Here is a 14,423-nt window from a genome sequence, read left to right on the forward strand (position 1 = left end):
CATGGGGTCAACTTTAAACTGCTGTTGGGATCTTTTCGGGGAGGGGACATTGGGGGACAGGGGTTTGGTTTGGGAAGGGGAATGTCAGAAGGAGGGCTGTGCTTCTATCTAAGAGATTGTAACAATAATCACACCAGTGCGACTGGGCTAGTAGCTTCTATTATACTCAGTACTGTAGAACAAAAATGCATGGGAGTCAAAACTATACTAGTCTGGGTGTATGTGGATGCCTGTGTTTGTTTTTGTGTGTTTGAAAGAAAAGAGGGGTGAGTTAAAGTTGGAATGTACTGTGGTTGAGTGTGTGTTTACCTACTCCAGCAGTTCTCACGCTCTTCCACAGACAGGTAACACACCTCCTCCACTCCTGTGTGTGTATGTCGCCTGCCACCTCGTCAGTGTGAGAATATACACGTGTGTGTGTGTGTGTGTGTGTGTGTGTGTGTGTATGTGTCTACACCTCATCTAAACATGCCACCTGTGTGTATGTGGATGTATGCCCGAGTTCTTCACCTTGGTATTTCACAGCAGACTCTTGTGTACACTGACTGGCCTATCGACGTGCGTGTGAGTGTGTCTGCGAGTGTTTCGTCTGTTCACTGCTGAATGAGGGGCAGCTGGTCCCTCACAGTGGCTTTCACACACACTGACTGTGTCTTTTCACTGTCCGGCTGTCTGCCTGTCTGCCTCTCTGCCGCAGTACAGACGGGCAGACAACGCGCCACTTTCTCACAGGCAGGAATGATCTTAGCACATACTGTCTTTTTTAAAGTGATTGTCAAAGTGTAAACATGTGTGTTTGTACCCATCTAAGCCTGCGTAGCCAAATAAGACGTGTGTTTGTGTGTGTGAGAGAGAGGGTGGATTTGTACGTGTGTGAGTGTAGGTATGAATGCGCGTTAGAGAGTGTGCGTGTGTGTGTGTGTGTGTGTGTGTGTGTGTGTGTGTGTGTGAAGCCTGACGGAGGCTACACTACTCTATGTTTGCCGTTCCCATTCCTGTTTTTATACATTTGCATTTTTTTAAGGCTGAGTTTCTGTCATTGGCTGAGTGAGCGAGAGGAGGCGGATCCTCCACGCCACCGCCCTGTCACTAATCTGCCACTCTGTTCCAAATAAAAAACCTGGTTGGGTAAATCTCTCCTCTCTTGTCTTTTTTTCAATTCATGTGCAAACATCAAGACACTGCTGTTAGTGAAACTTTGTTACCTTTGGAAAGAGCCAAGTTGGCTGGTTCCCCTGGTTCCAGTGCTAATGCTAAGCTAAGCTTTGGCTGGTATCGTCTTGTCATCTCACACCTGGCATTTGGCAAAATGTCAAACTATTCCTTTAAGTGCAGTACACTCACCAGACAACACATTGCAGCTTTATTATTTGCCCGGAGACCTAGACACCAACTAGTAACCGTGTCTTGGAAAAATACAACCTGCTTCTAGATTTTCACAGTTTCAGTTTGAGTGATTTTATTTGACTTGATGTGAGCTCAATATGAACTAAAATAATTTAGTTTTTGACACAGGTCTTAAAAGATAAGGCAACAATACCAGACACACTTTAGTTGAAAGTTTACTTGAGTTGTGCTAATTCACTAACAAAAACTATTCATTTAATTACCAAAAACAATTAACTAATTTAATTTAATTTATGGAGCATCTCGGGGTAAAAGCAACTCATTAATATGATGATGACATGTCCAGGATGTACCCACCTCTCACTCAATGCCAACTGGGAAAGACTCCAGGCCCCTGCCAGCGTGCTAAAGGATAAGCGTGTGTACATAATGGGTGAAAAATACATTACATCATTAATTGCAATAATTGAATGTTATAGGAAGCTGTGTATGTTCTGTATAATTAGATTAGTTGGATCAGAATGCCCTGTTGGTGCTTGTGGTTATCCCCACATACCTGTACTTGTCAGATGAGCTACTTATGTATTTTAACACAAGTACCATGGCTTTGACTTCATCAATAGTGCTTTCTCCAGCCTCTAATTAAAGCTGCAGTTTGTAAAATGTCTACATAGATTAAGTCTGTGACTTTAAATAAAAACACATTTCCTTACTAAATCTCTTTTGGTGCGTAGCCATGCAGATTAGATTAACTTTATTTACTTAATATCTGTCTGTGACGATTCTACTTTTGTGGTGCTCACATTAAGTATGCCGTTTCAGAAATAGCAAATGTCCTGGATACTCTTGCTAATCCAGAGCTTTCACATCACAATTTATCTCGGTAGGAAGTACTTCCAGTGAAAACTGTTGTGAGTGTAAGTGGTGAGTAACCGGGACACAGAGTTGCTGGAGAGACACACTATTCTTGAATTATTTACATGTGGTATTTCAACATTGTGAGCGTTAAAAATGAAATTCCATTTGTTTCACTTTGCTGAGGTGAAGGAATAATTCTCAGGGACATAGATCGCCAAACATACAAGCACCAAAAAAACAGCTTGGATTACAAGACACCACCCTGTGGGTGAAAAGGTATTTTTGTGTGATTTGGCGGAGCTGGATTCAGATCCTTGGTCTTCTTGGCTTTGACTCAACGTCCTCCTGGTGCTGGATTGAACTCAAAGTTGAAACCCAGTATTTGTTCATCACTCAGGACTCAGAATGGAAGCAGTAGATTCATAGAAATGGCTGCTCAAAATGACAATATATTTCAGCAACATACATTTTAAAGAACTTGCATGCAGACATGAAGTCTCGCTCTGGTGTTATCACATGCCAGCAGGTTGGCCTTCATACCATTTCTGTCCCAGTAACACTACACACAACCATGCATGCCTTGGCTCGATCTGACAGTGCTACTGTATATATATATATGTGTGTGTGTGTGTGTGTGTGTGTGTGTGTGTGTGTGTTTAGTTATATGTGTAATTACAGCCTATTAACAGCCTATTTACACTTGCTGACCTCAGTAGCGCTCGTGCTGCCAGAGATGTTATTATTCTTAAGCCGTCGCATAGAAATGTACTTATGAAGTGATTAGATAAACTGTCTGTGGGGATTCGTGAGCACACAGAAAAGAAAAATATTCTAAATGGGCTTCAGTTTATATTCTCTGCATCAAAACAGATGAAACCAAGGTCATCCGATATGGAGAAGTACCAGGGAGTCTGCAGGCAGCCTTTCCCCGGATCGAGAGAAGACAACAAGCTGTTCTGGCCTTGGGTAGAGGGCTGCTGAAATGGAAACGCGCCTCTCACAGGGGATGAGGGGGGTTTCATGTGAGCCCTTTTCTGTTCGGGAGGGGGAGAAAAGAGGAGTTGAAGCTGAACAGTGTTTGGATAGATAGAAGATTCAGGTGCCTGGGGTCCAGTTAGGACCCCACCTGGTGGGTAACTGCGGGAATATTTCAACAAGACCACCTGATTTTAACCTTAATAACAAGTGAGATGTTATATGTGTATTTTATTTTGTTTCAGACCTTTGTGGAATAAGAAGCATCATTAGGTTTCTTCAACTTACTGAGTGATCACACCATTATTAATTGGAAAGGAAGAAGAAAAAAACATTTTGTATTCATAAACTCTTTTCAGACTTTGCATTTATCTTAATGCTTAATCTTCGTGATTTAAGTCTTCTTGTAATTTATTGCATATTTCCACATTTAAGGAAAAAAAAAAGAAATATCATCATCATCATCATCAAGCGTTTAACAGTTGAGTCAACCTCCACTGAAATCTCCAAACACATCATAATGCGTTTAATATCTTTCATTTACCTACAGTTTAATTCCAGAAATATAATTCACAGTGGGTTATTTTTAATTGTAGGCTTTATTGATTTTTCCTTTTTTTTATAGACTACCCAATTTTACATAAAAAAACCTGTAATAATATTACATTTTATTAGATATTATTAATACTCCACACAAGTTCCAGCAGAATTAACATTATTACGGCACAATAAAGTGAAACAATGGAAGTTATGAAGAGAGCTTTTTAAGTTACGCAACAATCCGTTCACAAATTGGCATTACAAACACCAAATCTCAATTCCACGATGTAAAATACTCCATTACAAGGAAAATGTACTTAAAGTATCAAAAGACATCAAACATTATTAGATTAGTGATACTGATACTAATATCAATACCACGGCTGCATTTTACTTTTTAGCTGGTCAGAATGGAGCTATATAGTTTTAGGGTGAACAACTTTATATACCGTTAAATATTTCATGCAGCGGTTGTGGGTCAGGACCCCTGCATGAAGTCACACAATACATCTGGTGGGTGGTGAGATGATTAATGGGGTAAGGAAAAATTATGCTACATTTGACTTTTCTTCAATCTTTACTTTGTAATGAAATATATTACATACGATTGGATTGCTTTGCCTCTTTTGTCCTTGAACTAATATTTAAATGAACCCATCTGGTTTAGTGAGAAACTTCTAGAGGAAATCTTTCTTTCTGTCAACTTCTCATAGACATCTGAATTAACTACTTCTTTAAGGGGTCCTACGCCAAAGGAGGTAAAGACACATTTAGTAAAACATTAGCAAAACAGAATCAGACCTCCTGTCACATTCAGTGAATATACACTTTTCTTAAATACTGTACATTGAGGGTAAGACATAAGAGTGTTGTATTCATACTTTAGATTCAGACTGTACCCATAGTTTTAGGTTTTGATTGGGTCTTTTCTGGTCACTGATTGGCTGTTTCAGTTTCACCCTTCACGCGATAATTCTCCGTCACACACACTGCTGAGGGGGGAGGAGGCTAATCAATCAATCAAGTGATCAACCCCATTAGCCTGCAATGGTGGAGCAAATCGCTTCGAGACCCTGCGTTGCTTAATTGATTATTAGTACAAGTTTATTGGTTTTGACTGCCGCAATGGAGGAAGACTGTGATGTAGCTGAAGAGTTTGGTAAGGACATTTAGGCTGACTTTTAATTGCTTTATTGGTTTATTGGCTTGCTCGGGCCATTTTCACCTGTCGACTCGATACTTACTTCAATGAACTCCTGTGTCATTTTGCAAACTTTGACAGACTTTAAAACCCTTCCTGGGTGTATTTAAAGCTCTTAATCTTTCCTGTGAGGTGCAGCTCCCGTTGCTGCTCAACTCCACTGAGACAATTTAAGAGTTTAAAACTCTGCTATTAACATTCACGACCCGGTGTTTGCAGACTGGGACAGGTTAGCTAGTTTAGCTGCAGCTAGCCGCCCGGAGTTAATTAGCGGTCAGGTGAGGTGGCTCGAGACAATGCACAGCTGGGAAAGTAATTAAGTCGCTGCAGGCTGCAGATCCTCGCGAGGATGACGTTTATCAGGTTTATTGAACCTGCGGGTCACTGCATTACTCATGAAATATGAAAGATGTAACTCCAACATTTTAGGTCAGTTCTTACACTGTCAAAAAAAAAAAAATCAATATGCCTATAGCTTCAGCTATATTCACTTATTTAAAGTAATTCAAAATAGAATCAAGTCTATCTTGATTAGCTGTTAGTAAAAAGCTGCAAAGATGGCCAAAGACCGGATTTTAGTTAAACAGATGAGTTCATGTCTTCTCTAACACACGCCCCATGAAGACTCTAAAATATTGATTATAGTTGTATATAATTTCCTCATAATGAACTGTTGTCGGTCTGAAGAGCCATTGTTTCAAAAGGTTCAGACCAACAAACTCAAAAACAAGACCACCTATGTCGTTGCCTGTGACAAACCAGAGACTCTTACCTCCAAACCTCTGGGCTCTATTACCAGAATGTATTGAATGTTATACACTGGGGAAAACTTAATGTCCCTTACATAAAGATTAAGAAGGCAGGGAACAAAGAAAATTGAAAAACCTAATAAGAAACTAAAAGAGATACTATTTATTTCTGGAAGAGAAGATACAATTCATTTAACTTTAAGCTGAAAAAAAAAATGTTTTTAGGCTGCTTTTAGAAGTAATTGGAGTCCTCAGGGAGCCTAATTCAGCAGCTAGGAGCCTACGAACCATAGACAGCTACACAGTTTTGAATTGAGACTACAGCAAGAATAAAAGAGACCAATGAGAGGGTTGTATTCTGGTACACATCATTGTGATGAAACTTCTCTAAGTCTGATTTTGAAATGTTGTCTAAAAGAAAATGGCTTTACATAACCTGGACAAAAACTTTTACTTCACTTCTTTCCAGACTGTTCACGCCTTTTGTGTGAGGAACTGGAGGATTTAGAAACAAAGATTTACCAAGGGAGGAGGCTGAGGGAAGAAGAGGAGGAGGAAGAAGAACAAGAAGAACAAGAAGAAAAGGAGGGAGGGCAGGGGGTGTTTAATCAGTGTGTTGATGAAGAGGCAGGAGAGAAGACAGACCGAGGAGAGGGGGATGAGGAGAAAGAAAAGAAAGTTGTTGGGTCAGAAAAGGAACCGATGGCGACAGAGGGAGAAGAGGAGGAGCAGGTGAAGCCAGAGAGTGGGCATAGAGCGGAGGAGGCACAGGAGGTGCAGATGGAAGACAAGAAGATCAAGGAAACAATCGCTGATGAGCCAGAGGACAAAGAAACAAAAAGTCTCGAGAAGAGAGACGAGAAGAAAAAGAGTAGGAAGAGGCGAGGTAAAAAGCAAAGTGAGCAAGTGAGAAAGGGGAGAAGTTTAAAAGTTGTTAGTGAACGGCTTGAGCAGGAGACGGAGAGTCAAAAACAGGAGGTGTCAGCGATGAACTCAGAGGAGAGCTCGTCTCTGTCGGAGCCTCCCATTGGACTGATGAACAGCTGTGACCTGTCTGATCCCGTCTACCTGGGTTGTGGTGGGATGGGGCTGTTTTGCCCTGCGGCCCCTCTTCCCCTGCTGTACTCCTCACAACCTCCAGTCTCCATCCAACCTGCTCCTCCTCAGCCTCATGGGACCAAAAGGCCCCACAGCCCTCCTCTACCTCACAGCCTCCACCAGCAGGGCCCACAGCCGCTCGAGGTGAGAATAGACGGTCATGGTTTATCAATCACTGTCAACGTGTAGAGCATTTTTATGAACATTGTACCAGCACTTGTTTACAGAACCTTTTAAACTCGTTAACACACACTGTTCCCCTTTTTATATTCCCTTAAAAAAGTACTCCACTTAGCTTTGTACTCCTGAATGGTTGTCATACATTCTCATGTTGCACATTAGTGATGTACTGATTGCAGTTACAACCACAAGCTCCATAGACTATATAAACAAAGTGGATGTAGTCACTGTGCCATCAACCATTAGTTTGTCAACTGACATTTTAAAGACTCTGCTTTGGCATTTTTGCTGTCGCTGTCTTTTTTTTTTCTACCAGAAATGATAAGAGTGGGTGGAGCTAAGTACAACCAAGTGCTTGATGAGACATTTGTATGCAACACAATTTTTACAATTGCCTTCCATGAACTGAAACCACACTGAAAAGGTTCAAGTTTGAAGACAAAAACATGGACAACTGCCAGACTAGACAACGCTGTCTTTCAATAACAAGGTAGCCGCGCGATAAAGCAGACATGGTCTATTTTTACTCTCAATGGGAGCATGCTGCATTGAAGAAGACTCACAAATAGCAACTGAGACCATAAACTCATGTTTACAATGTTTATTGAGGTAGGTGAGAAGTAGACTGATTTTTTTCAGACATTATTACAATCTGACTACTTTTTGCAACCTGGAGGAGTCGCCTCACTTCTTTACTGGCTTTACTTTTCAGTCTTGGAGGATGCTGCTTGACGGGCATGTTGATAATGCACGAGTCAGGTGGGCCAGGCTAAAAAGATTAACATTTCTGATATGCGTTGAGCAGGTGAATTATTATTATTATTATTATTATAAATAATAATAATAATAATAATAATAATAACAATAATTAATGAAGAAAACGTTAATTACGTTCTCTAAGATACGAAAAGATATGAAAAGATACCGTCACTTTTCCTAATGAGGATTACCAAAAAAGCTTTATTTAAAACCGGCCTACTTCCGTGTAATATATCACGCCTACATATCCCACATGCACCGGTAGAGACAGTGTCTAGTGCGGGTCCTTTAGCTTGCAGAAAGTAATTCCTTTAGGTGGATTATCTATGCGTGCATACAGATTTAGATGACGTCAGAAACTTGCATTTCTAGTGCACGGTTGTTGTTTTTTTAAGTAAAAGAATTGATTCAGCAAAACGAGAGATATGGTTTTTTTTTTGTCCACACCGCTCTCTTTGTGCAACTTTCTTTTTACTGCAGCACTTCCCAGGACAAGTGAACCAACTTATAAAAATTATAGGGATCATAAAAGTAGGCTTTTTATCAGTCCTATTGGATCACATAAGATTGTTCCACTTAGTGCACCTGCTTCCCCTTGTGGCAGCTCTTAATTTAACTTTAAGATAGTTATATAGTATTAAAATATTTTAACTAAAACTTCAATGTTTTAACCTCTTCAGCCCAACAGACACATTTGCAAGATCTCCAGATTGCTAATAATAGATCATTTGTCATGTATAATTACTGTGTAAGTATGAATCATTCAACCTTCAACCTTCAACAATATTAATGATGCATCTGCGAAAATGGCAAACTTAAACATTAAAATCACGTCGTGGCCTGTGAGCGCATCATGTTGCATAGGGGTCGTGTGGATGCAGCTTTGCTAATCGATACAGGGAGCTCTGACGCCCCTCGTGCAAAGACAGCTTTCCCAAACATGAGGATTTGTTGATTTTTCTTACGTAACAGAAAAAAAATCTTTGGGCTTTAGACAAATCAAGCAATTTGAAGACAATGGCATTTTTCTAAATTGCTCTTACATTAATTAGACCAAACAATCAATTCATTATGAAAATAATGTCTGGCGTAATGAAAGTGAATCATTACCTGCGGCCCTCGACAATAGATTTGTCAGTGTCACATGAGAGGTACACAGACAAAACTGGAATAATAATTAGTTCTCTTTTGAAGTTGTGAACCAACTTTTACTTCCAGAAAATGACTGTTGCGTCGCTCTCTGTGGGCTGAAACGTTACACTGTGCACTTCTCGGTGTTCAGGCAAACATCCTTGTTTCTTTTGGACTTTTTGACATACCCAAAGTTGTGTTCGGCTTTAAATAAATGTGATTATTGATACTTGATCATTTTTTGGAAGTAAATATTTTGTGAATCAGACAATATTTACCTTATTGATTTTGACTGGTATGAGGAAATGTTTATCTGGGTCACGGCAGATGGAGATAACCCAGGTCTACTCCACCCGGCGCTCCATTCGCTACAGCAGCAGGGGTCGAGGCCGCGCGTTGAGCTTCCCTCAGGTGCCAGGATTAGAAACTGTGGATAGCTGCCTGCTTCCCCCTGCGCCGAAGAAGAAAACTCGAACGCTTTACAGTAATGGTAACCGAACAGTCAGTTTGTACAGGTGTGTTCAGATTTAACAATGCAAATAGTTGACCGTGTGTGTGTGTGTGTGTGTGTGTGTGTGTGTGTGTGTGTGTGTGTGTGTGTGTGTGTGTGTGTGTGTGTGTGTGTGTGTGTGTGTGTGTGTGTGTGTGTGTGTGTGTGTTTGCGTGCGTGCGTGCGTGCGTGCGCGCGCGCATATGCAAATGCGTGCAGATCAGTTAGACCATTTAGAAGCCTTGTTTCAGGAGGACCACTATCCTGATGCAGAGAAGAGAAAAGTCATCGCTGCTTCTGTTGGTGTCACACCTCAAAGGATTATGGTTAGAAAGTTACCTGAAATGAACCTTCTTTCACCTTTCCTCTCCTCATCCAGTTTCCTTCTATTTTCCTGCACAAGTCTCCATTTTTCCTACAGTATTGTCCCTCTCTGCATGATTCTGTGAACCAGGTCTGGTTTCAGAATCGCCGGGCTAAGTGGAGGAAGGTGGAGCGCTCCATCACAGCAAGGGTTGAACACAGACCGAGTAGAGGTGGATGCAGCAGCCCCCCACAGTACCAGATTAACCCCACCCTGCCCACACTGGCACCCAACAGGTATTACAGTTGTATCTTTGTGTGCCCTCAAGTGGTGCAAATGAATGAATTTTTAAACACTATTTGATGTTTGACATAACGTTATGCTTTTCCTCTTTTTCAGTAAAGGAGCTCCTTGTTTTTCTAATCACTTTGCCACTAAGCTGCCCCAGCTCGCGCCTGCAGCACCTTCTTTTCCTAACCTGTTCAACCAGACGCCGCCCTCCTACAGCAACCTGCTGGCCAGCCTCAACAGCCCAGGTGTTGAAATCCACATGCATTTAGACAATTATTTAAAATACACTACTTTTTGTGAGGTCATTGTGCTCCACAATTACTATTTTATTTATATATATATATATATATATATATATATATATATATATATATATATATATATATATATATATATATATATGTGTGTATGTATATATATATGTATATGTATTAAATGTATTCTGAGGAACTGTCCTATTTCTCCTGACTTCTACATTCACACCAAATCAGCATTCGCGATGCAAACGTCAGTCTACTCATTCATTTGAATGTGGGTAGTGTGTTTAACTGGCATTATTGGGTTCATACGGGCATCGCTCGAGCACCACAGCGTCTGATTTGTTTTGAATGCAGCTTTGATGCAGTCAGGGTTTGCTAAATGGTGAAATGTGATAATGGTAGTAATCCACAGCTAAAGGTTAAAAGTGATTTGCTTAGAAACTAGTTTCAGTCAAACATTTTGACGTAAAATACAACAAATTGGTCCCAAAAATATTTCCCATCTCTGTTTTGCACAATTAAACTGCAATAACTTGATGCTATGAGCGTCAATAAGAGCTTTAAACTCAGCGCTCAGTGGACCTTAACCCTGCATGTTGAGATTGTACAATTCTCCAGAAACCAGACCAATGTTTTATCTCCCTGTGTTATTTCCAAGGTCAATCCAGAGCGAGAGATGTGGGCCAGCATCAGCTTTCATCTCAGGGGGGGTTGGCAGAGTACCACTCCTGCCCCATGCACAGCCCTCCCCCCTTGCGTCGAGCGAGTCTCCCCCTTTTCACAACGACTCACAACCCCGCCAACCCAACTCCACCGCCGCTTCTCCTTAACACGCTGGCTCACACCGCACCTCTGTTCCTGGATGCCCTGGAGGGAGGCTCCGCTTTGGCACACCGTGACGCCCAGTCTCTGCAGACTGACACCAGGTCAGCCCGATTCACAGCAGACTGTGACATGAATACCAGACGATGATTTGAACAGGGACAACGAGTACTAGAGATGACAGGGGTACAGAGGCTGCAGACAGGAGCAGAGGTCCTGTGAAATACTGGTATAATGATGCCGTAGACAGCGCCTGTAATAGTGGGGAGTCTGTTTCAGCTGGTGTTAAATATTGGAGAGATCCTGCTGAGAGACATCTTGTTCAGTTATTGCTTTGTACAAAATGTTGTTTGTTTGACTACAATTATGTATGCACTATCTAAGGTTACCACATTTTTACTGTTGAGCTCCCCTTTTATTGTTCTTCACAATGCTTTCAGCAAACACCTCCTCATCTCATCTCATACCCCTTCATTTGGGAAGAGAGTGATATAAAGAGAGAGTAACACCCTACACACGTGTGTGTGTGGGTGTGTGTGTGTGTGTGTGTGTGTGTGTGTGTGTGTGTGTGTGTGTGTGTGTGTGTGTGTGTGTGTGTGTGTGTGTGTGTGTGTGAGTGACCGTGACCCAATTCTTATTTGTTCTGTCCTCAGTTCACTCTTTGACTTTGGGGAGAAGCTGGACTACCTGACCTCAGGCCAGCAGAACAACCCTCTTCCCTACCAGCTGCAGACCTCTTACTCCTCCAGTCAGCCCCAGCACCAAACTCAGGCACCTCTGCCCCGCATGACCTACCTCGCCCCCTCCCCCTACCTCACTCCCAACCTTCCAGATTCCAACCCAACCTCATACCTAACCTTTGGCCCTGGAGGAAACTCCACTGGGATGGTGACCTACTCCACCGGAGGCCACACTTACTTCCAGTCCCAAAACACCGGACAAATCCTGCTGCAGTCTGCTGGTCATCATGGTGAGTCCCTTTTTTTTCTTCTTCAATTTTTTTTATGGCGCCACAAAAAACACCCAATCGAGGGTTTGTTTTTTCAAAGGACCAGATATGTTTTGATGTAGTTATTCATCTTTTTTCACTGATGATTTAACTGGAAGAGTTTCATATCCATCCATGCCTTGGAAGTGCCAGGCTGTTAGTCACTAAACATAGTCTGTTCAGAATATGAACAATACTTTTACTTCTGGGCTCCTGAATGCCCCTTAAAGGCCCACTCTTCTATTCTGTTGCAGTTAGTTCTCAATCAAGGACCACATTAACTGATATGCAATATGTTATTTTTACCTTTTTTATTTATAGTGACTTTAGAACGAGACTGTACGCATGGGGGAAGAGAGGGAAGACATGCAACAAACATGAAAGCATCAATTACATAGTATTCATCTTAGTCACTCATGCACCGGGAAGCCCCAGTAAAAGTGTTTCTTGAATACAAAACGTATGAGTAAAGATTGGCAGATGAGAATGGTGGAGCAGAATAATTACTCCGGGATGGGGAAGGCTTTGGGGAAGAGACACAATAGCTCCTGGGCTCGGCAGACGCCTTGGGGATCAATGAGAAAGAAAAGGGAACAAACAGGCAGGTAGACATTTATAGAAATATGACAGGAAGAGGAGTGTTTGGGGTGTGGTCGTGCTCCTGAGCTGCATTACCTCTAATACAGCTCAGTTTTCACATCTCTGGTTGAATCTGTGTGATTCCTTGCAGGTGGGATCACAGCATACCAGTCCTATCCGTGGGGTAGCATGTACAATCAACCAGCCGTCCACCAGCGCACTCAGTGCCCTCCAACTTACCCCGGTAGCTTGGAAGGTGCTCGCGGTCACCAACCGCCCTCCTCCACTACTCTACCTCTCTCTTCATACTTCACTCGGAGTGACCACGGGTCCTCACATGGAAACTCCCAGTGCTTATCACACACCATTACACACGCCAACAGCAGCAGCAGCAGCAGCAGCAGCAGCACCGCTGTCCTCCCTCCTGTGTCCACACTGCGTCCCTCTTGCCTCAGAGCAGAGATCACTCCAACCAAGGCTGCTTCCCTGCTGTCTTCTCAGGTCAGCCCTGCCTCTCCAGACAGCACTCCGGTGCCCCCTTGTGTCAAGATTGAGTATGACAGCCCTCAAGAGCTTCACAGCCACTTCCACTGCGATTTCTCCCCCATACATTTTTGACTGCATGTTTGTTTGTGTGATTGAAGTATTGGTGGGAATATATCCTGTGTAATATATTCTGTGTAAATGGGAGTATTTCTGTATTTGTATAAATAATAGGATGTTCTCAGTAGAAATATTAATGTATGCTGCTTGGGTTGCATTTTGCTTGGCTGCAATAAATGAACAATGTTCTGTTAATCCTTTTACTTTTGCATTCAACTCTTAATTTTAAATCAGCAGTTTCCATCATTTTATTATTCAACCTGTTATTGCTCCAGGGACTGTTTTTATGGAGACAATTTTGTTGTATGCCGGACTGAGAAGCGCGTGGGAGGTGGGTTAATAGCCAAACTTAATTGTTCTCCTCATCCCTATCAGTATATGCATGCACGTTCACAAATCATGAACATTTTTAATCAAGCGTTAATTCCAGACACACCAGTAAGCCTTGATACAAAGTTAAAAGATGAGAGCGACTGAGATAAGAATGGTCACAACTGTGGGCACAGTGGAAAAGTATACTTTATTTAATCTCCGTCATTAGCATTTACAAACGTATAACAAACGGTTTATAACACTATACTATAGTTTGAAGTAGATGAGCACATGAGTATTGTATCAATGTATTTGTCAACAGCTGAAAGTCCTTCATAAGAGGCAGGTGTAGCACATATCATAATATATTACATATAGTATGTTTTATCATGTAAAAATTACATTACAGGCACTTACAACTACTAATAGTGGGTTATAAACTATTCAGGAAATGTTGATGCTAAATCTGGAGACTTAAAATGATGTATATGTTAACTTAATTGTCCATATTTGAATGTGGTTAATTCATAGATAAGAATTAAATGCGGACAGGCCTCTCAGGAACACTTAGATGTTGAGGCCTGATGGCAAATGGTGATGAAGGACAAGTTACCTTGTGTGCTTATGATCAGCCGTATAGTTAAACATCCAGTTATTGGGCATGGGGAAAAGTTGAAGAAAATTCATAATACTAGAGTATCATAATATAAGATGGTACTATAGCAAACTCCAAATGTATATACTTATTATTCAGCTTTATTCGCTTAATCACGTGGTTTCGTCGTGGCCCAGTTAACCAGAAGCTCTGATATGTTGCCGATTTGGCTTCAGATCTGTCTTCGAGCCACACGAGGGCACTGTTCTGTCAAGAGAGACGACCACATGCTGGGATTTATTTTGACAGCATGTCGGTTTCTCAGACATCACTCCATTGGG

At 41.6% G+C, this 14,423-nt stretch overlaps 1 protein-coding gene across 2 annotated transcripts; it reads left to right on the top strand.

Moving 5' to 3' along the window:
* The first annotated feature begins 4,755 nt into the window (after positions 1–4,755).
* Positions 4,756–13,287, top strand: nobox (NOBOX oogenesis homeobox). Of its 2 annotated transcripts, none has more exons than XM_068576157.1 (9): positions 4,756–4,879; positions 6,140–6,912; positions 9,166–9,328; positions 9,548–9,654; positions 9,783–9,928; positions 10,032–10,168; positions 10,842–11,109; positions 11,659–11,975; positions 12,724–13,287. In XM_068576157.1, exons 1-9 carry the CDS (start codon positions 4,846–4,848, stop codon positions 13,188–13,190), a joined length of 2,412 nt encoding a protein of 803 aa, XP_068432258.1. In that variant the 5' UTR covers positions 4,756–4,845; the 3' UTR covers positions 13,191–13,287. The 2 variants fall into 2 exon arrangements, with proteins under 2 accessions (XP_068432258.1, XP_068432259.1); XM_068576158.1 differs by having other exon boundaries at positions 13,074–13,257.
* The last annotated feature ends 1,136 nt before the right edge of the window (positions 13,288–14,423 follow it).

Source organism: Clinocottus analis, unplaced genomic scaffold (genome assembly GCF_023055335.1).
Source record: "Clinocottus analis isolate CAN_PGR_092001 unplaced genomic scaffold, fCliAna1.0.p SCAF_14, whole genome shotgun sequence".
In the NCBI taxonomy this organism is placed as follows: Eukaryota; Metazoa; Chordata; class Actinopteri; order Perciformes; family Cottidae; genus Clinocottus; species Clinocottus analis.